This window comes from Sebastes fasciatus, chromosome 13 (genome assembly GCF_043250625.1).
Source record: "Sebastes fasciatus isolate fSebFas1 chromosome 13, fSebFas1.pri, whole genome shotgun sequence".
Lineage (NCBI taxonomy): Eukaryota > Metazoa > Chordata > Actinopteri > Perciformes > Sebastidae > Sebastes > Sebastes fasciatus.
In genome coordinates, this window is record NC_133807.1 from 10303388 (window position 1) to 10326380 (window position 22993).

A 22993-nucleotide genomic window follows, 5' to 3' on the forward strand; every position below is an offset into this window, starting at 1 on the left:
GACACACAAACACAACTGATGCACTGAGCCACGTGGTTGTTTCCATTATTCTTTAACACCCTGCTCAGTGTTTGAACTGTTTACCACCTCGCCTCACTCTGCCTTCATGTCCCTATACATCACAATTACAGGGTTACTATACTGTTCATTACATTAGCACTCTGAATACCAGTTACCCTGCAAGTGGAAATTCACACTCGTTGTAAAACCTTGGTCGTACAACAGGTTATATGTAATCATACAGCGCATAAGGTGCTGTGTGATTACATATAAACTGGACTGACCCCATGTTTGAATATGTATCATTATTGCCAAAATCAAACTGCTGTAAAAACATTACAGACACATAATTTGTATTCCAAAGCATACTTGTGCCATTTCAAATGAAACTGAGGGTGAAATATTTTTGCAGATTTATACATTTTCAGACACTGAAATGAAAATATTTTTTGCAGTATGCACGTATATGAGAAACTGAAAAATAAAATTTGCTCTAATGATTGCTATTGACTAAAAGTCAGTTCTCAGCTTTTGCGGCACATTGTCTAAACGTATATAATTGCGGTCGATTGGGTGTCAGTTTGTCAAATGATGAAATTTCATGTTTTTTTGTGTAATATGAAGTGTCAATATCTCACCCCAGATTATCAGTCATCAAGCTTTTAGGCGATTGAAATGATATCTGCACTGAAAAGCAGTGAGGTCGGCTGGAAATAGTGACAATGAATAACAAATATAACAAATTGAAGCAAACAGTTTTGAAAATATAATGAAAAACATAGAATTAGTGCACATTAGTGAGGCAGTTAGGTTGAAATATTCATAACAATTGTGCATTTTGCGATAAAAGCAACACTTTTGGCACAGATGTTGGTTTATCCGTTTGTTGGGACCACACAAATCGAATCAGTGCATATGAACATTTCATGAATGAGAACCAATGACTGCTGAGATTAACCCTTTAAAGAAGAAGCCAAATTACTTGAAAAATGGTGCCACCGTGAGCTTTTTGAGATCTCTAGAAAGTTTGACGTGTATGAATCAAGGTCCATGCATAACTGAGTATTAAAAGAGTTTATTCAAAATGGCAAGAATAAATATATATATTTTCTTAAATGCAGGTGTTTTTAATATTTTCTTTCCTAATGTGATCAAAATCACATAACATTTCCAATGTCCAATGATAGATTTCTTTCTTTACATAACAGATATGATAATATAGGCTATGTATTGTCTTTCTAATATGCCTAAATGGTTCAGAACTATTATAGTCTATTCTTTGTTTGATGTTCAATGCTCCATGTAACATCCACACCTATAAGCCTGGGTTTTGTAACAGCAATAACATTGTAAGTGAAATGACTGAATATGGGATTGCACATTTAGCCTTGAGTGTTTCCTACATTAACTAAGGTGATTTAGACCTTTTAACACACTTTTCAGTGTCCCACATTTCGGACAGGACTGTCCCACATTGGGAAATAAAGATTTGTCTGACACAACTTGGCACTAAGAGTACTAATATGTCTAGCATTTCTTTTATGAGTGTGATATCTGTATTTTCTTTTTTGGTTTGATTAGGACACATCCTGGGGAGTGGATTTAATGTATTGGCTTCATAATGCATTATATTCGAGTCTGAAATGCAAAAAATGTCCCACATTTGGCTAATTCACCCTACATGTTCTTACTTATATTCAATTTGACTATTTTATTGCTTTTCATTTCTTATTCTATATTTTGTTTGTCTTTAATGCTTTTGCTGCTATAATAACATCCTTAAAACAAGGATCAATAACTTTGGATTTATTGGTTCAGTGTTTTTAGAGGAGATGTTAAAGTAGATGTTCAGTGGAAATTGATTCCCATTGATTTTCCATTATGCAGATATTATTTTCTGCCGCTCCTCTAAAAGTATTGTGACACCTATAGACGTTGTGCCTGAAGGTGTGACACATACTTCCTTGTGGCAAACAACTCTATTCATGTGATGATCACTCTCACTTGAATTCGGTAACTGGACTGTGTGAGTTGTGAGTTGACACAAATATCAGTTTCCTCTTCACCAAACATGTATTAGCTTGTCTGACGAAGTGAGCATTATTGCATCAAAACAGATTTATTACACAACCACGGCTATGTTCTGCGTACATACACAAACTGAAGGAAGTAAGTGAGCTAAGATTGAAGTGCAATCCAATCCAACATCACACAGTGCACCAAATCCACAGAATTTATAGAGAGTGTTTAGCTTCCCACTGTACAGCACATACAGTTTATATTATTATGTCCCTGTACATGTCTATAGTACATACATGATCATGTTTTTCAGGGTTGAAAATAGTGGTTTGACCTCTCTAATAAGTCCATGTCAGTGAGACATGACTCAGTGATCCTATCGAGGCTGGTTCCGTACTGGACTGGGATTGGCCGGCCGGCTAGCTGATAGGCAGATATGATTGGCTCAGGTGTACAAACCATCATAAAGGCTCCATTGTCCAGCAGAATAGCTGGGGCTTATATAGGAATCTGATATGTGGGCTCTGTCCATGCAGAGAGAGGGAGGAGAGAGTAGAGGCTCTTCTAACGGCTGACATGGGCTGTTTGTATAATTTGCATAATTTAAAAAAAAAAAAAAAGCATTCATTTAATATCATACAGGAAAAAATAGGTGGATTTTTCCAATTAGGACGTTTTTAGAAGTTGCATTGATATCCAAAAGGAACTGAATTATATATTCCTATGGAGTATTTTCTGCTTAAAGCAGCAGTGGGTAGAAAAAGTTATTTTTATTAAACGGTCACTATATCCTGACAGTAGTGCATGAGACAGTTAATCTGAAAGAAAACATGTTCCTCTGTGTCCTCCGGTGCTCCTAACAGCATCTGCAAGGTTTCACAGACAGGAGGAAAACAACCAATCAGAGCCGAGCTGGAGCCTTGCCGTCTCTGAGCAGCTGTCAATCACTCACAAACTCTGATCAAACGGTCAAACTAGGCAGCGCTGATCAAATATGAATCAATATTCTGTTACTGTAATAACTACTTCTCACCTCAAATGTTTTCAGAAACATCTTGTAGTGTACTGTTTAGCTGTAAAATGAGAAAGTCTGTGACCCGGCAGCCATGTTGAGAACAGTTGAGGGAAAACCAAGCACCGCCCGCCAGCTGGAGCACAGCCAATAGGAACGCTCTCTCTCTCTTTGAAATGACCTGTGATTTGTCAAAGTCTCCCGTCACGGGCTAGATTTTTTAAAGCCTGAAAACAGAGCCATGAGGATGTCCAGAAGTCTAGTTTTCTCTCAGAACACTTGAGTTACAAAATGCTAAAAGGTTATTATGGAACTTTTGCCCAATGATGCCAAAAACATTCTGCCTACTGCACGTTTAATAATAGGGATGCACCGATACCGATACCGGATTGGATATTGTGCCGATACTGACTCAAATACCTGGATCGGTTATCGGTGACAATGGGATTGATCTATTCAATTCAGTTCTATGTTTATATACTATACACATTTTATACTGGAATTTTAATTCCTGTTACGTATCTATGTATTTATTTGTTCCATTTTGTTTTACAGAGTTAAGAAAGCAATGTTTAAGTCCAGCCAGATGTTTCCTTATACACATGAAAGAATGATCCCAGTCACTTCCACTCAGTGAGGCATACAGCTTATTAATTAAACACTGGTATCGGATCAGTATTCGGTATCGGATAAGTACTTGGTATCGGACGATACCCAAAGCCCAGGTATCGCTATCGGTATCTGAAAAAGTTGGATCGGTGCGTCCCTAGTTAATAATGTTTGAAAGGTTAATGCACTGGTTGTTAGGTGGAATGGATTGTTTTTCTGGTGCATAATTCTTTCTATTGCTTAAAACATCTTACCAAACAGTCATATTACAACACACAGTATTTCCACAAAACAATGACACATTTAAAAAATTGCAGAACAATGCAATCCTATAAGCACGATACAACCACGTCAGTGTGAATGCACCAGCTGTTCATGACCTTGTGTGTCCCTGATTCTTCCTCACTGGACCCCATTGTCTCTTCTGCACCTGCTATACTGGAATCCCAAATATTTTGAAGATGCCAGATAAATGACCCCAATGATGACAAGAAGGTTCAGCTATTGTGTTACCAAAAACTAATAAACTCCTTCATTTACAAGCCAAGAAGATGAGATGTCAGTGAAGGGAACACCAGACATTCATTAACTACTGGATCTGCTGCATTCATCACAATTTTTCAAGGGTTAAACTTGCAGTTATTAAATGTCTGCTGCTGACTCGTGTTTGGACACATGTGTGTAGCCCGTATTACTGTAGATGATAGCATAACTGAGTATTATAAGAGTTTATTCAAAATGGCAAGAACAAATATACATATTTTCATAAATGCAGATGTTTTTATATCTTCTTTCCTAATGCGATCAAAATCACATAACATTTCCAATGTCCAATCATAGATTTCTTTCTTTACATAACAGATATGATAATATAGGCTATGTATTGTCTTTCTAATATGCCTAAATGGTTCAGAACTATTATAGTCTATTCTTTGTTTGATGTTCGATGCTCCATGTAACATCCACACCTATAAGCCTGGGTTTTGTAACAGCAATAACATTGTAAGTGAAATTACTGAACATGGGATTGCACATTTAGCCTTGAGTGTTTCCTACATCAATTAAGGTGATTTAGGCATTTTAACACACTTAACAGTGTCCCATATTGAGGACATGACTGTCCCACATTGGGAAATAAAGATAAAGATAAGATAAGAGTCTAGCATTTCTTTTATGAGTGTGATATCTGCATTTTTGTTTTTGGTTTGATTAGGACACATCCTGGGGAGTGGATGTAATGTATTTGCTTCATAATGCATTATATTTTAGTCTGAAATGCAAAAAATGTCCCACATTAGGCTAATTCACCCTATATGTTCTTACTTATATTCAATTTGACTATTTTATTGCTTTTCATTTCTTATTCTATGTTTTGTTTGTCTTTAATGTTTTTGCTGCTATAATAACATCCTTAAAACACGTGTATTACTACACTGTTAAGGATTTCCCAGTACAATAACAGTAAAGAACTGGCAGCAGGGTTGCCTTTAAGTTACTGTAAATTAACATTATTATACTGTCTCTGAAATTTACAGCTTTGTACTGTTAATGAAAAATACTGTTTGAACTGTTTTTTTTTTATTATTAATTTCACAGTATTTTACAGTTAATTTACAGTTTAAAGATACATTATATAGCTGTTTTTCACCTTTCTTTTACATTATCTTACTGATTTGTTTTAATGCACTATTTAGGTTGTATTTTTTACATACATTTTAATAAACATTATTTTTTGCCTAGATGAATAGACTTAGCAGGTTACAGACATAGGGATAGTCACACTAAATACAATTAAAGGCACTTGTTGGGAAAAAAGGCTATAATAGACTTGTTGAAACTTTTCCCAAAATGTCTCTCTACATCTGGCTACAAGCACAGAATGCAAACCATAACAACATGTGAGTGAAGAACAATAAAGCTAATTCACTGATTTTACAATTATGTACAATGTACAAGCCTCACATGTGCAGATCAAGTCCCGAATTAAAAAAATACTGCATGAAACTGTTACTGATGATACTTTAGACAGTTGATCAGCAGTAAAGTGCTGTTTTTTAAGAATGCATTATAGTTCAGTTAAAAAACGGCTATGAGCGTAATTTAACAGGTTTTCTTTTGTATTAACAGTAAAGCACTGTTTTTAGCAATAACAGGTTAATACTGTTGAAATCCTGCTGTAAATTAACAGCAATTGTTTACAGTGTAGTAGTACACTCTATTCCTGTAGATGACAGACACCGTGACAGCAGGTTGTCTCCACTGCGGTGATAACCGGGTGTGTAGCTGATATCACTTCTCGGCTTCTCGCTTTTTTTCCATTCAATCTGACGCAAGATTACAAGCCTGTTCGGTCACTTTTCTAACATATTTCTTGATTTCTGAACTGATCAACACTTCACTTTTACGCGTAAATGTGATTGGAGTTATTTGTGCCTTACCTGAGATGCGGTTTATGTTGTCCAAAGAATGGAAGGGAAACTTAGCCAAGGTGTAGCTTTTGTTGTTCTTTTCTTGTTTGTTTGTTTGTTAGTTTAAACCGGTTGGTCCAGCATTAATCGCAGAGGCTCAGGTTGTCTCCATTTATCCAAAAGAGAGGTGACTTTTAAAGTAGATCTTTGAGGTGTGAGGAGCGCATGGGCGCACCGTGTGAGAGACAGAGAGACATAGACAGAGAGAGAGAGAGAGAGAGAGAGAGAGAGAGAGAGAGAGCGGAGGTGGGCGGTGTGAGCTCAGATGGAAATAACAAGTTGAGTGCAGCGCAAAGAGGTGAGGAAGAGCCTCTGTGACCTGTCTCTCTCTGTCTCTCTCTGTCTGCTCTCACTGTGCGCTCTGCGTCTGGCAGCAGGTAGACTACTACTGTAGGATGAAGGTAGAGCCTATATCCATTCAGTCACATAGAGACTTTTAAGTTTATAAGTTTATAATCGGTCAGTATATTTCTTGTCTCTCAGGGTTTTTCATCTAACATCATTGTTTACTCCTTCAGCTGCATGGTAGATCAACACAACAGGCAAATGATTTCTTGGAATATAGGAAAGTATTTGTAGTATTGTAGCTTGACGTCAGTATTTCCATTATACGCTCCATCTGTCTGACAGCTGTACACTGTAAACAATTGCTGTTAATTTACAGCAGGATTTCAACAGTATTAACCTGTTATTGCTAAAAACAGTGCTTTACTGTTAATACAAAAGAAAACCTGTTAAATTACGCTCATAGGACGTTTTTTAACTGAACTATAATGCATTCTTAAAAAAACAGCACTTTACTGCTGATCAACTGTCTAAAGTATCATCAGTAACAGTTTCATGCAGTATTTGTTTAATTCTGGGACCTGATCTGCTCATGTGAGGCTTGTACATTGTACATGGTTGTAAAATCAGTGAATTAGCTTTATTGTTCTTCACTCACATGTTGTTCTGGTTTGCATTCTGTGCTTGTAGCCAGCTATAGACAGACATTTTGGGAAAAGTGTCAACAAGTCTATTATAGCCTTTTTCCTAACAAGTGCCTTTAATTGTATTTAGTGTGACTATCCCTATGTCTGTAACCTGCTAAGTCTATTCATATAGGCAAAAAATAATGTTTATTAAAATGTATGTAAAAAATACAACCTAAATAGTGCATTGAAACAAATCAGTAAGATAATGTAAAATAAAGGTGAAAAACAGCTATATAATGTATCTTTAAACAGTAAATTAACTGTAAAATACTGTGAAATTAATAAAAAACAAACAGTTCAAACTGTAATTTTCATTAACAGTACAAAGCTGTACATTTCAGCAACAGTATAATAATGTTAATTTTACAGTAACATAAAGGCAACCCTGCTGCCAGTTCTTTACTGTTATTTTACTGGGACTTAGTTTATAAGTTTATAATCGGTCAGTATATTTCTTGTCTTTCAGGGTTTTCATCTAACATCATTGTTTAGTCCTTCAGCTGCATGGTATATCAACACAACAGGCAGATGATTTCTTAGAATATAGGAAAGTATTTGTAGTATTGTAGCCTATACTTCACGTCTGTATTTCCATTCTATATTTTACCTTTTTACTCCATCTATCTGACAGCTGTAGTTTTACATAGAAAACACACGACGAGCTTATAAAATATGGTGCACTGTTATAGATTATTATAGAACAACATCAACAAAAATCCTGTTTATACATTAATGCATTATTAATATCAGCCTAATCCTGTATTTGATATAGGCTATAATATTATGACAATCACTAGGACATTTTTCTGAATTATTAGTACTTTTACTTTAATTACTTCAAGTGCATTTAATTGCTTGATATTACTTATGTAGCCTACTTGTACTGAGGCTAAGTGACATTTTCAATACAGCACTTTAAATGCAATGAATTCTTTTTGTATAGTAGTATTGCTAAGTAAAAAAAAAATACATTGTCATTCTGCATAATGAGTACTTTACTTTTAATATTTTTAGTCTACATTTTCTTTCCAATATGTGTGTACTTTACAAAAAATACTTACTTACTTACTTTTTACATAAGTAAAAATCGGATTGGCTACCATTCAGTGGTGGATTGAGATTTGAGACTTGAGACTTTATTTTATTTTTTTTATCTACAAAGTGTGGGGATAAGATAAGGAGTAAACATTGAGTAATCTGCATAATATTATATATGAAATATAGAATTATAAGGTATCAAGAATGGAAATAGTAAAGTGCAATTACCTAAAGAGTGCATTTAAGTATAAATTGCCTAAAAACAGCCTGTTTCTGTAGTGTTTTAGTAACCTTTGTAAAACCGGGTGTAGAAGGAACACCTGTAAATTATAGGTGTTATTCCTCCAGGTATCAGTGAGGGTAGACATACTAAACCACTAGCTGTAAAATACAGGTTTATTTCTGATTGATCCTCCTGGAATGAAAAGAATAATGCAGCCTGGGGGATAATTTGTATAACAGTAAAATGCAAGTGTTTAACTACATTTTTAGACAATTAAATGGATGAAGAAAAATAAGTACAAATGTGAAACAGACATTTGAAGTAACTAATATGAAGTAGCCTAGCTTTAAAGTGAAAAAAACAGGTATTTCTAATAATATATTGGATATATATATATATATTTATATATATATATATATATCATATATATTATTTTTTTTATCTCATTATTTTATGTTGTATGTATCAGATGGAAATAACAAGTTGAGTGCAGCTCAAATAGGTGAGGAAGAGCCTCTGTGACCTGTCTCTCTGTCTCTCTGTCTGTCTGTCTGTCTGCTCTCACTGTGCGCTCTGCGTCTGGCAGCAGGTAATCTACTACTATAGGATGAAGGTATAGCCTATATTCATTCAGTCACATATAGGGACTTATAGTTTATAAGTTTTATTATCGGTCAGTATATTTCTTGTCTCTCAGGGTTTTCATCTAACATCATTGTTTACTCCTTCAGCTGCATGGTAGATCAACACAACAGGCAAATGATTTCTTGGAATATAGGAAAGTATTTGTAGTATTGTATTCTACTACACGTCACGTTTTAGTAACCTTTGTAAAACTGAGTGTAGGAGGAACACCTGTAAATTATAGGTGTTATTCCTCCAGGTATCAGTGAGGGTAGACATACTAAACCACCAGCTGTAAAATACAGGTTTATTTCTGATTGATCCTCATGGAATGAAAAAAAAAATGCAAACTGGGGGATAATTTGTATAACAGTAAAATGCAAGTGTTTAACTACATTTTTAGACAATTAAATGGATGAAGAAAAATAAGTACAAATGTGAAACAGACATTTGAAGTAACTAATATGAAGTAGCCTAGCTTTAAAGTGAAAAAACAGGTATTTCTAATAATATATTGTATATATATATATATATATATATATATATACTATATTATTTTTATCTCATTATTTTATGTTTTATTTTTAATAATTTAGTTCAATATTTTGATTGAATTTTAACATAACATGATAAATACACAATCTTTAACCAAGTACTAATAATCCATACTTAAATAATTGTAAAAAATATATATATAGTAATAATAATATAAATAGTAATAATATATATATATATATTTTACTGGTTGTTAGCCAAATATAATCATCGACTGGAGATTATGGTTTTATGCGCAACAGTTTATGGCGTACAGTATTATAGTAAGTGTGAGTTACTCTATAACGTCTCCGTAGTGAAGGCGGAACTAAAGTGACGGTCATGTGATTCCAGTCAGGACTTGATTAGCGACCGCACTGTTTACCTTCCGCTGCAGACAGAAATAGCAGAGAGGGGGAATGCCCGACTTTCTCTCATCATAATGTACTCTCACAGCTCAGAGAGCTTAATTAAACAAGCGAGGTAAGAAACACATGAAAGAAAAACTTCCTCGTCAGCTGGTTTGCTCCTCGGATGTATTTAAAGAACACACCGTGTCAGCATTTCCTCTGCTGAGCTAACAATGCTAAAGCTAGCTAGCCTGTCAGAAGCTCACTGCTCTGTTATGTTACTCAACTCTTAATGTTTACCTTCATTCAGCGTCACTCTCACAGCTGTCTATAGTCCGTAGGACTGATAACAGGTGTTTACATGTTACCACCTGTTGTGTTTTTAGTAATGCAACTTTATTTACTGTAAAATGTCAAAGAAGTGTTCAGTTTAAAAGAGTTGTTGAGATTGTTGAGAGTTGTTGAGATTGCTGAGAGTTGCTGAGATTGTTGAGAGTTGTTGAGATTGCTGAGAGTTGCTGAGAGTTGTTGAGAGTTGTTGAGAGTTGCTGAGAGTTGCTGAGAGTTGTTGAGAGTTGTTGAGATTGTTGAGAGTTGTTGAGATTGCTGAGAGTTGCTGAGATTGTTGAGAGTTGTTGAGATTGCTGAGAGTTGCTGAGAGTTGTTGAGAGTTGTTGAGTGTTGCTGAGAGTTGTTGAGAGTTGCTGAGAGTTGTTGAGAGTTGCTGAGAGTTGTTGAGTGTTGCTGAGAGTTGTTGAGATTGCTGAGAGTTGTTGAGAGTTGCTGGGAGTTGCTGAGAGTTGTTGAGAGTTGCTGAGATTGTTGAGAGTTGTTGAGAGTTGCTGAGATTGTTGAGAGTTGTTGAGATTGCTGAGAGTTGCTGAGAGTTGCTGAGATTGTTGAGAGTTGTTGAGATTGCTGAGAGTTGCTGAGAGTTGTTGAGAGTTGTTGAGTGTTGCTGAGAGTTGTTGAGAGTTGCTGAGAGTTGTTGAGAGTTGCTGAGAGTTGTTGAGTGTTGCTGAGAGTTGTTGAGATTGCTGAGAGTTGTTGAGAGTTGCTGAGAGTTGCTGGGAGTTGCTGGGAGTTGCTGAGAGTTGTTGAGAGTTGCTGAGATTGTTGAGAGTTGTTGAGAGTTGCTGAGATTGTTGAGAGTTGTTGAGAGTTGCTGAGAGTTGTTGAGTGTTGCTGAGAGTTGTTGAGAGTTGCTGAGAGTTGTTGAGAGTTGCTGAGAGTTGTTGAGAGTTGTTGAGATTGTTGAGAGTTGTTGAGATTGCTGAGAGTTGCTGAGATTGTTGAGAGTTGTTGAGATTGCTGAGAGTTGCTGAGAGTTGTTGAGAGTTGCTGAGAGTTGCTGAGAGTTGTTGAGAGTTGTTGAGATTGTTGAGAGTTGTTGAGATTGCTGAGAGTTGCTGAGATTGTTGAGAGTTGTTGAGATTGCTGAGAGTTGCTGAGAGTTGTTGAGAGTTGTTGAGTGTTGCTGAGAGTTGTTGAGAGTTGCTGAGAGTTGTTGAGAGTTGCTGAGAGTTGTTGAGTGTTGCTGAGAGTTGTTGAGATTGCTGAGAGTTGTTGAGAGTTGCTGGGAGTTGCTGGGAGTTGCTGAGAGTTGTTGAGAGTTGCTGAGATTGTTGAGAGTTGTTGAGAGTTGCTGAGATTGTTGAGAGTTGTTGAGTGTTGCTGAGAGTTGTTGAGAGTTGTTGAGAGTTGCTGAGAGTTGTTGAGAGTTGTTGAGATTGTTGAGAGTTGTTGAGATTGCTGAGAGTTGCTGAGAGTTGCTGAGATTGTTGAGAGTTGTTGAGAGTTGCTGAGAGTTGAGAGTTGTTGAGAGTTGTTGAAGAGTTGTTGAGAGTTGTTGAGATTGTTGAGAGTTGTTGAGATTGTTGAGAGTTGTTGAGAGTTGCTGAGAGTTGTTTAGAGTTGTTGAGTTGTTGAGATTGTTGAGAGTTGCTGAGAGTTGTTGAGAGTTGCTGAGAGTTGTTGAGAGTTGCTGAGAGTTGTTGAGAGTTGTTGAGATTGTTGAGAGTTGTTGAGATTGCTGAGAGTTGCTGAGATTGTTGAGAGTTGTTGAGATTGCTGAGAGTTGCTGAGAGTTGCTGAGAGTTGTTGAGAGTTGTTGAGTGTTGCTGAGAGTTGCTGAGAGTTGCTGAGAGTTGTTGAGAGTTGTTGAAGAGTTGTTGAGAGTTGTTGAGATTGTTGAGAGTTGCTGAGAGTTGTTGAGATTGTTGAGAGTTGCTGAGAGTTGCTGAGAGTTGTTGAGATTGTTGAGAGTTGCTGAGAGTTGCTGAGAGTTGTTGAGAGTTGCTGGGAGTTGCTGGGAGTTGCTGAGAGTTGCTGGGAGTTGCTGAGAGTTGCTGAGATTGTTCAGAGTTGTTGAGAGTTGTTGAGAGTTGCTGAGATTGTTGAGTTGTTGAGAGTTGCTGAGAGTTGTTGAGTGTTGCTGAGAGTTGTTGAGATTGCTGAGAGTTGTTGAGAGTTGCTGAGAGTTGCTGAGAGTTGTTGAGATTGCTGAGAGTTGTTGAGAGTTGTTGAGAGTTGCTGAGTTGTTGAGAGTTGCTGAGATTGCTGAGAGTTGCTGAGAGTTGTTGAGATTGTTGAGAGTTGCTGAGAGTTGTTGAGAGTTGTTGAGAGTTGTTGAGATTGTTGAGATTGCTGAGAGTTGTTGAGAGTTGTTGAGAGTTTCTGAGAGTTGTTGAGATTGTTGAGAGTTGCTGAAAGTTGCCGAGAGTTGTTGAGAGTTGTTGAGAGTTGTTGAGAGTTGCCGAGAGTTGTTGAGAGTTGTTGAGATTGCTGAGAGTTGCTGAGAGTTGTTGAGATTGTTGAGAGTTGCTGAGAGTTGCTGAGAGTTGTTGAGATTGCTGAGAGTTGCTGAGAGTTGTTGAGAGTTGTTGTGAGTTGCTGAGAGTTGTTGAGATTGCTGAGAGTTGCTGAGAGTTGTTGAAATTGTTGAGAGTTGCTGAGTTGTTGAGGGTTGCTGAAAGTTGTTGGGATTGTTGAGAGTTGCTGAGAGCCAGCAACACGAGTGTACCTATCTTTTGCTTTTCTTTTAGAGTTTTGTGAATATATCTTTGAAGTAAAAAATATTTAAATACATTTATGTTTTTTTAACAATTTATTTTTGTGTGTTTTCTGTCACATATTGTGATCTATTATTTGGTGTTTGACTCATTTATTACACAGGTATATAATCTATTTATTGAGGAAGATTAACTCTTTTAATGTCAGTGAGAGGATCTTAAGTAACTTTTATTGTTCTTTTATCAAAAGTCTTTTAACCTTTTCTTTTATTTGTTGGTTCAGTGGCTTAACCATTAAGGACAAGAACAGCCTGTAAAGCATTGTTAAGGTTTGCTCCAAGATTGCTGGAGTCCAACAAAGAGACCTGTGTTCCCTCTGGGAGAATCAGCTGGTAAAGAAGGCAAAGAATATTATCAGCCAACCTCTTCATGTTCTGTCTCATGACTTCTCATTGATGCCTTCAGGCCGCCGTTATCAGGCTCCTCTGAGGAGAACTAAGCATTACATCAACTCTTTTATTCCTTCTGTTATCAGGTTATTAAACTCAGACGGTAGTCATTTCATGTGAGACTTTTATTGACAGTTCCCTTTACATGATAATCATTTAACAATGTCTATTTATTATCTATTTGTTTTCTCTTATCTATTTTATTGCTATTTATTATATTTTATTAACTTATTTGCTGTCCTTCACCGACCTCTGTGTCTCAGTTCTACTGGTCTGTGATTGACGTAACGTTTTGGATGGTTGTCTGGATGTTGTCTGTGTGTTTGTGGGGTAAGCTGTGAATTGAATTGCCCTTCTTGGGATCAATAAAGTTGTCTGAATCTGAACCTGAAAAAGGTACAGTGGGGTTACATTTTCTGACTACAGCCATCAGGAATAGTGACCTCATGTGTTGCTGGCTCTCTGCTGAGTCCACACATGAAAACCTTTGTGGAAAATAAATGCGAGCTGCTCTGCGGTTCACAGATTTTGGTGTAGCAAATATTGTGTCAAAATTGATCAGGTGGCAAAATGTTTTAGTATAATAAGTGTCGAAGGACTTCAGAGACAAATCCAGGTGCTCTGTGTGTCATTTCTAGAGAGATCCAGGAGCCTGAGCTGCAGAAGTTTCACAGCCGATTAGGCAAGCTGCTCCAGGGGAAGGAGCTCGGTCATGAGACTGTGGACTCCCTGCAGAGGCTGCACCTCATCCTCTCTGCCAACAAGTACACCCGGATGTAAGAGCTCCAAACCACACCCACCATACACCATACACGACCCTCTGTTCAGTCACTTCCTGTCCCCATTCCTTTCAGTGTGCTCCATCATTATTCAAATCCTTCCCTCATCCTCCCTCTCTATCTCTTTCCTCTGAACCCCCATTTACTGTCTGTGGTGATCTCACCTGCTCTTTCATACAGCAAGCACAAACACACAATGTTGAGCTTCACCTTCCCAGTCATCAATTTTCTTCTATTCTTCTCCAAATTCTTTAATATTCAGTGTGAGCTTTTATTCACAACATTTCTGCCATATGTCTCCTCTGTTGTCATCGACCAAAAGGTTGCCTCCAGAGCTTCAGAAGAGGCTTCAATCGCTCCTCTCCTCACCAGCGGAGCAGTTTCAGGTGCTGAGCTCAGCTGTGCTCAGAGAGACACTGCCCCTCTCTGGTCAGGATGTGAACTACAACCAGGAGAACATCAGTCAACTGAACAGCCATGCTGCTGCACTGCTGCTCTCACAGGTGAGCAGTAATGCATACGTCATGTCCGGCTTCAGTCATATTTATTTTGAGATGGTTTAGATGGTTTAGACCTTAAATCGTTGGTGTCTAATCAGACAACATGATGTTGATTTTGTGAAAATCCTTCAACAACGAAAGAGTTGTATAAGTTACAAGAGTAAAAACGTACCAGAGGGTTTTTGTGTGTGTTAAGGTAAAGAATTTTGTAAGAAAACTGTTTGTTGCCATTGAGAATACATAGAATGTTAGGTGGTCACGCACATCCAAAACCATAGTAGGCCGGTGCTGGACCAGTGGAAGACAGCAATGAAAAACGTAGACGAAGGTCCGCACACTGTAGCTCCCTATAAGTGCAATTTATCGACACATCGTAGTGACTTTTCGAGCAGATGCTCTTCTTCAGACTAATTTAATCTACACAGAGATGCCATCTTAAAGGCAAACGCTCTGGTCACATGATAGTTACATGATACCGCCAGTGACCCAAGTATGCCACATATAATCAAACGTAATGTTACATGTATATTAAGAAAAACACATATATACATAATTTACAACAATATATACAAAATTTCATACATAAACATTTATCAATTAATAATATAGGTGATTACCTCTCAGCTCATCAGAATAACCTCAAGCACATGGCTTTAATACTTTCTATATGGCTAGAATTAAATAAAGGCGCCTCTATATTAAAAAAATAAGGATGTACCTCAAACATATATAGGAGCAGGAATCTATACACAAGAGCCCATGGATATAAAATCAGGGAGGGAACAGCATCTATAACTGGAGTCAGTGTCTACATAATTATCACTATATCACTTTACAGTATGCAAATACAAATCATAGAAAATGGCCATCATATCATGTAAAAAAGACCCCAATATCACTTATAGTGAAAAGTCCAGCTCATCACAGGCGAGGCATCCACATCACAATACTGATCACGTACACATGAAATATATACCGAAAGTGATTTGATGATTTAAACAATTCCATAACAAATACTCATCACAAAAACGTCACTAAGATTTGCCAATAAATTGCACTTAAAGGGAGCTACAGTGTGCGGACCGTCCCGATGTTTTCCAGTGAGAATGCATGGAGACACACCCGCACTAGTCATGGATTCAGCTTCATAGTGACATATTAACACATAAAGGAGCTTGTTTTGTTTTCAGATGACCTGAACACTGTCTCTCGCATACTTAAACCCCAACAGGCTGCATCCAGGGCTGACCTGTCGTCTATCTGCGCTCAGCTCCTTCGCAGTCTGGAAAGCCGACAATCAGAGGGGCCAACCAGCTCGCTCATACAGACCCTGCCGATCCTCAACACCGTCCTCACACACAGCCCAGACTGCCTCACTGAAGGTGGAGTGTGGCAAAGTTTAAAGCTAAAATACAGAGTTAAAATAGACATCTAATCAGTGATCACATAAAGCAGCATCCTTTGTCCTTCTCTCCACCTGACTTACAGATCACGTGACCCTCCTGAGTAAAAAGCTTGTCGATTGGTTGCGTTATGCTAGCATCACTCAAGGAGGCGGCGCTTCCTCAGGAGGATTCTTCACAGGGCCCAGGTCACGTCAGGTAATCCACTTTCACTGATATAAAACGTGGAGAAGACATAGACATTACTTTCTTTTTCTTTTCAGGTTTTTTTTCGTCAAGCTTTATTGTTATCTTTTTATATTTGTGTTTTCTCTCAGCCGGTGCCGATAGCAGAGCTGGATGGGACGGTGTCGGGGGATTTCTTCACCGTGCTGTGTGTGGGCCAGGGCTTCACTGAGGACCAATGGATGAACGTCTACTCCTTTTCCATGCTTCGCCACTGGCTCCTCACCTACCACTCTGTTTCCAACGGCAACAGCGCAGCTGACACTGGTATGAGCATCCCACCAAAAAAAAAAAAAAAAAACACAACCTTTTGCCTTCCCATGCTAGAGAGCCTCATTGCTTCATGTCATAGCTACAAGGAACATCAGCCTCAAAGTATCAACCATGAAGGCTGCAGCTCATTCATATCAGCCGTCTCAGATGACCTGCTCTGTGTTTTCATCGTCTCCAGCAAACAGGCTGCAGCTCAGCCTCTCCCTCTCCCACTCCTTTTCTAATGGTAAGACACGTGAGTTTGTGGACCTTCCCTGCATGCGTCTGCTTCTAAGAAGCTGTAAATAAGCTCAACTCTTACATCTTAACTTCGGGGCGGCACGGACTCACAACATCTGACATGATCATGAATCACGCTTGATCTAACAAACCGTCTCACCAGATATCCTGATCTGTGACTTCTTAACTTCTCTTTCACTGGTGGGTGCACCTTTTACCCTTCCTTTAATCTCCTCCTGAGTTTGTAATCATGAATGAATCAATAATAAACTGCTCTGACAGTGGCCACATTCAGATATTCATTGATATTACTAAATATACATTCGCCATAGAGCTACAGTACATGTTGCTTGTGGTGAGTGTATAGTCTGAGGAGCAAACCAGATTCTGCCTTTTATGAGTTTGATTGTTTGCTCTTCTGTGAATTGATGTTAGTGGTCTTCAAGCCTAATTCGATCAAAGTGCATTGTATCCATAGAAATATCTATATCTAATATATTAATTCTGGTTGATTTCACTGAACGGCTTGGGGCTTTTTCTAAGCTTGGACCTTCTTCTATGCTATGTTATGTTTCCAACAGTTATGTTTTCATCTTTCTAAAGGGATGTGATTGTATGAATGGTTAACCTAACTGTCTCTAAACCTTTCTAATGAACTCTGTAAACGTCAACAACAAGCTTATCTTAAAGCTTCTTAAAGTTTAAAGCTGCAGTCGGTAACTTTGAGCAAATATGATAAAAAGTTATTTTTATACAACTGTTACTATATCCTGATAGGGCTGGATCGTCTTTTTAAGGTATATCGATATATTTTGAACCGTAATATAGGACAAGACAAAGGCAATGTTAGGCGACGACTTAGTGTGTCCTGGCCTTTGACTGCTCGGCTTTGATTGGTTCTGGGAAATCTTACAAATGCCATTATGAGCACAGGAGGACACAGAGGATCATGTTTCTTTATCACAGATTACCTGTCTCATGCACCACTGTCAGGATATAGTGACAGTTTTATAAAAATATTTTGATATCATATTTGCTCAAAGTTACCGACTGCAGATTTAAGGTGCCCGCTGGAGATTTCTTGTACAACAACAAAGTTTCTGTTTACATTACAAAACTAAATCACGTAGTTGCAGATCATCATCTTTGTTGCTTCTGGTGGCTAAAATGAGAAGTTCCTCTTGATTTGAAGTTTTTCTTTTCTATAAATCGAGGCATTGGTCGTGATCTCTCCGTAAAACAAAAACCTTTCCAATCATTATAACTGCTGCTCTCTGTTCTGATTTGGTAACAAGCAGTTTGAGAATACATCATGCGGAATTTAGTAGCAGTATTTCTTTCAGACGGTTTTGAGTCTCATTCCTGACTTCCCGTGTTGCAGATGACCGATCGGAGGTGGACGGATCGGTAGTTTCAATGCTTTCAGCAACTTCCTCCTCCAGCCGACTGCTGCCTCCAAAGGAGCGTCTGAGAGAGAAGGCTTTCCAGTACTGCCAACGCCTCATCGAACAGAGCGATCGCAGTGAGTGTTTTTTGAACTGTGCAGTGTGTGCAAAAAGAAAAGTAAGTTGTGTAGTTGTAAATCCAGATTTTGAAGATTGTCTTCTATTCTTTTGTTTCTGTACATCATATTTTACTGTGCGTACGTGTGCCCAGTTGTGATGTGTATTCTTCTCTTTGCTTCAGAGGCACACAAAAGGACAGATGCCGACCTGCAGAAAGCGGTGAGCCCGTTTATCATTTATTAGCACTATTGGAAACATATCGTACATTCATACACAAATACTGGTTCATTTTCTAGTACAAACAAGCCTCCACAGCAGCATCCCACATGTCCTTTTAGTCCTGTCCACTATATATAGTACGTGAGCGTTAATAACCGTCAGTAGTAAAGAGCACTTTCTTAATTTAGGGGAAAATGTTGCTGTCTTTTCTGTTCCAATGCTGTTACTAATTCACTGTACACCTACACATGTAACAGCTTAATACAAATTCATGTCATTTATCTGAGAGCATTGTGGAAAATGTAGGAAACTTCTAACCAGAAACATTCAGTAGAAATAGAAAAAAACAGATGAGACTTCTTGAAGGAAGATCGACACAGGAAAAAAAAAGTAAACCACAGCACTCCTGTTTTTCTTGTAAACCAGATTTTATACTGGTGCCCTTATTGTGTCTGTCCTGTTTCCTCTCTCAGTGCCTGGTGGAGGCGGTGTGTATCCTGGACTGTGTGTGTGAAGAGGACGCCTCGCTGGTCTACCGGACGTTCCCGTGCATCAAGGCGCTCTTTGGACGGCTCAGCTCAGAACTGTCGTTTGCCAGAGTCCTGCTGCCCATAGCTCAGTTCTACCTCAACCACGGTGTGTATACACATGTGCTCAACATCACATACGTTTCTCTCTTTCTCCAAACCCCACATGTACACAAGCATAAGGATTCATGCATAGAAGTTCTTACACACTGACAGTTCGGTAGCGGGATTCACGAAAGTGTTTGAATTTCTAAAACCGTGTCCTTGAACCTATCCAGGCGAGATGGCTGCAGTGGATTGTGAGAGCGTGTGGAAGCTGGTGTTTGACCGATTCCCTGCCGAGCTGTTCAACGACCACTTCCTGGCACATGAGCTCCTACGCTTCCTTCGACTGAACCTCGAGAGCCTGCAGCTCCGAGTCCCACAGTACACCCACTCCTTCCCAAACCTGCTGAAGGTGAAAATACAGAGATCATTTTGACTGTTGTATACTCTACACATACCTGCTGTAGGCTAGTGAAACGTACATGTTATACTAAGTGAGGGATTAACAAGCTTTCTGCTCTCCTTCTTTCTTTCTGTCTGTCTCTGTAGTTCCTAGCGTGGGACAGCCCAGCGGTGGTGGATGACTTTGTGGATCTCCTGCCCTCTCTGGTGACAGCTGGAACTGCAGTGGAGCTTCTCCACACTCTGCTGGACCTGCCCTGTCTCTCTGCCACACTGGTTCTGCAAGTCAGGTCAGCAAAACTGTCCAAAAAAAAATTCCAAACTGCCTACTAGACTGATTTGACTGTTCATGTTTTTTACCACCATCCTACTGGGTTTGTGTGTGTGTGTGTGTGTGTGTGTGTGTGTGTGTGTGTGTGCGTGCTGCAGGTCAACTTCTTTGCCCATCTCCGAGCCAGGAGGACGCGGCCTCCTGTCACTTGATGCATTTCGAAGCCAATCTTTCCGAGGACTTTTCCTCTTCCTGCTTCGAGGGGAAGCGGGCTCAGGTAATCACAGTCACACAATTAAAGGAATGGCTTGACATTTTGGTAAATACGCTTATTTGCTTTCCCGATAAAACGGGAATAAAAGATTGGGAGCATTTCTATTTCATTGCCTCCACACGGTTCTCAACATGGCGACGGCTGAGCCGGCAGCTCGCAGCTAACAGTGCTAACCGTGTTAACAACAGCAACACTGCTGACAGAGCTAACAGTGTTTACCTGAGGGGGAACCGGAGGGTGGGTGCTACACTTTCACAATGGCGCCGTCAGTCGGGACGGCGTTATCAGCTGTAACCACAGTATGAGAGCAGTGCAGAGCAGTGGCCGTGAACTAGTCAGTGGTGCACGCTCACATGCACGAACATGCACTAAAAGGCACACGCTCCTGGGCCTCCTATGTCAACAAAGCACGGAAGCTTGGATTACAACACACACAGAGGGTCAGTGACTTCATTCTCTGCTCAGGTAGACATTACTCCTCTATATCTTTACATAGTTAATAGTTGTTTGCTGCTATATTGATGCTCTGGATATCAGATTCATCACCTTTAATCAATTATCTTTAGAGGTGCCTGTAGGCAAATTTTGTTACCTTTGGGCAAAACCAAACTAGCTGTTTCACCCTCTTTATGCTAAGCTAGGCTAACCAGCTGCTGGTTGTAGCTTCATATTTACTGTACATCTTCTCATCTAATTATCAGCTCGAAAGCAAATAAGCGTATTTCCTAAAATACAGAATTATTCCTTTAAAGACCGTGCTTTAAAAATGTGTTTTATTAGCAGTTTTTATTCATGCCACAGTGAATATAATAATTTGCATGCATTTGATGTAAATTAGCTTCGACATAATGTAGTGTATTTCAATTCTCAAGAAATGTTGACGTCGGTTATTAAGACTGTCTATCGTTACGACCAGTAGCTCGAAAAACATGATCTAGTTGAATCACTTCTTTCTCCCTCCACAGGTGACACAATTGACCGACTGAGCACACTCCACGAGCTGCTAGCTGAGACCGCCGATTGGCCGCGAGTTGTCCAGTGTGCCCAGACGGTCCCCGTGCTGTTGCACATTTTTTTCAATACGGTCATTACGGTGAAGAGATTAAACGTTCTTTATAAATTCATCACAACTGCACATCAGAACACTGGATGTTTAGTTTCAGCTTGTAAAAACAATCTAATGTGTGTGTCTGTTTTCTAGGTAGCTGATGAGAAGCTTTTAGCCCACTTGATTCTGGTGATGCTGGAGAGAAGCAGCCTTCTCCTCAACATCCCCAAATACAATAAGGAGATACACAGGTATACCCGAACACACACACAGTGGAACTAAAGTGTTACTCTGCTGCGTATCTTCACCCTGATCTCATCCCTCTGTCTCTCTCTGTTTCTGCAGGGTGTTCAGCAGCCACCTGCTGAGGTTGTGCAAACTCCACACGTCTCTGGTGGTGGACCAGTCTCACGAGCTGCTGGAGTTCGCCGGAACCACGGCCAACGTCTACAGCAAAGAAGAAATCTACACACACGTGGTAATGAAACTGTGTGTCAGCAGAGAGGAGGATCATGCTGATTTAAGGATGATACTTTTTCCTTTTCTGTGTGTTTTGGATCCTGTACGAATCTCAAGCTTCTGTCAAATCTCAGCATTCTTTCCTGTGTGTTGAAAATATCACACCAAACAATAAAATGTGCCAAAACCTGACACCGAGATAATATTGAACTTTTCAGGTGTGGGTGCTGGGAGAGTACCTCTCTGTGCCATGTGACTCTCGCTGCTCCGTGAGCCTCATCACTTCCTGTTTTGAGGCGTTGGAGGCGGTGCTGTTTGAGATCACTTCATCTGCGCCGCCACCCGGAGCGGATTGCCCCGCCCCCAGAGTCGTCACCACTCTAATGAGCGCTCTGGCTAAGCTGGCGTCCCGATCACATGACCTCATACCCAGGTGACTGACATACATTTTTTTTAAATTATTTTTTGTTACTCATACAGACATATGTAATGTCATGTAATTGTGTATTTATTTCTATTTTAGGGTGTCTCTGTTCCTCTCCAAACTAAGAACGGTAACCACAGTCGGGTCAGTTGCCTGGTGCTCCGATGAGGAGGACCTTGTTGCCATAGTGACGCGAGGCGAGGAGTTGTGGTCGCTGCTGAAGGCCCCCGGTGTGGCTCAGAGCGTCCTGACCCCGCCTCCACACGTCACCACACCCCAGTGGCACAGAGACACCAACGTGGCCATGCCCCTGCAACTGCGGGCCCTCACCAACCTCACACTCACACAGTAATACACACATGACATGCACACCCACATCATCATTTTGAATTCGCACTTTTCCGTCATATCCTAATGAATCGTTGCACATTATCTTTGTAAATAAATGACATTATTGTGATTGAAACTCGATGTGATGAAGCATTTTCAGCATCCACAAAATACACGGACCCCTCCCAGTGTAATATAGTGTCTCTTCTTTAATACAGTGGAAATACAATTTTACAAAATAGATCATCTGATTTAAAAAAAATATATAAATGCTTACTTCCTGAGTAAGTGCTCTGATTTTTCTGTAACAACAAAAACAGTTTAGCTACTAGAGGTTAGGGGAAACCTGCAAGTGGGATCTATACAGTGCTTAAAGAAGTACAAACTGTAAAAGTACAACATACCAATGTGTTGATTGTGTCATCCTCCGAGGATTTTAGGAATTATTCAACACTGTTGCTGATAGAAAAGTGCTCAAGGATACTGAAACAAAACAACTGGCAATCATCGTCCTCTAAACAAGATAATCACTGCGTACAGCCTTGACATTCTTTGTGAATTTAACATAAGACCCAGAATACAGTTAGTGTTACATTAGCTCTAGATTAGACTTTTCATATTTCAAATAACATAACAGTAAATTATGAGAATTGATTTTGAGGCAGATTCAAGAAAAAATCACAACAGAAGCAAAATCGGGCCGGTTCTACTTAGAACCGTTATCCTCAACAGTCAACCTTTATCTGGAATAAAAGAGGTCTCGTCTTCAGTCACTGATT

General features: G+C 39.2%; 2 protein-coding genes across 4 annotated transcripts in view; one reads left to right on the forward strand and one right to left on the reverse strand.

The window, feature by feature from the left end:
• card11 (caspase recruitment domain family, member 11) overlaps positions 1-6316 on the reverse strand; it is a 29938-nt gene extending 23622 nt beyond the window's left edge. Inside the window, exon 1 of the mRNA XM_074655372.1 lies at positions 6079-6316. The gene's annotated coding sequence lies outside the window, so the exon portion shown is untranslated. The remainder of the gene's footprint in view (positions 1-6078) is intronic.
• A 3513-nt stretch (positions 6317-9829) lies between these two features.
• On the forward strand, positions 9830-22350 carry ap5z1 (adaptor related protein complex 5 subunit zeta 1). Of its 3 annotated transcripts, none has more exons than XM_074655373.1 (18): positions 9830-9984; positions 13950-14087; positions 14413-14593; positions 15822-15972; positions 16079-16191; positions 16311-16485; positions 16571-16717; positions 18092-18232; positions 18397-18434; positions 18908-19070; positions 19240-19418; positions 19556-19698; positions 19838-19956; positions 20919-21046; positions 21155-21252; positions 21347-21479; positions 21679-21893; positions 21984-22350. In XM_074655373.1, the coding sequence occupies exons 1-18, from the start codon at positions 9944-9946 to the stop codon at positions 22234-22236; spliced, it is 2556 nt and encodes an 851-aa protein (XP_074511474.1). In that variant the 5' UTR covers positions 9830-9943; the 3' UTR covers positions 22237-22350. The 3 variants fall into 3 exon arrangements, with proteins under 3 accessions (XP_074511474.1, XP_074511475.1, XP_074511476.1); XM_074655374.1 differs by having other exon boundaries at positions 16670-16717; XM_074655375.1 differs by lacking the exon at positions 16571-16717.
• Positions 22351-22993: the final 643 nt, after the last annotated feature.

What these genes read in the sequence shown, in the direction of transcription:
- ap5z1 (XM_074655373.1), top strand. Translation starts at nt 9,944, where the DNA reads ATGTACTCTCACAGCTCAGAGAGCTTAATTAAACAAGCGAG. An exon ending in TCGAGGGGAAGCGGGCTCAG is followed by an intron (nt 19,957 to 20,918) that starts GTAATCACAGTC and finishes CTCCCTCCACAG; the next exon opens with GTGACACAATTGACCGACTG. An exon ending in TACAATAAGGAGATACACAG is followed by an intron (nt 21,253 to 21,346) that starts GTATACCCGAAC and finishes CTGTTTCTGCAG; the next exon opens with GGTGTTCAGCAGCCACCTGC.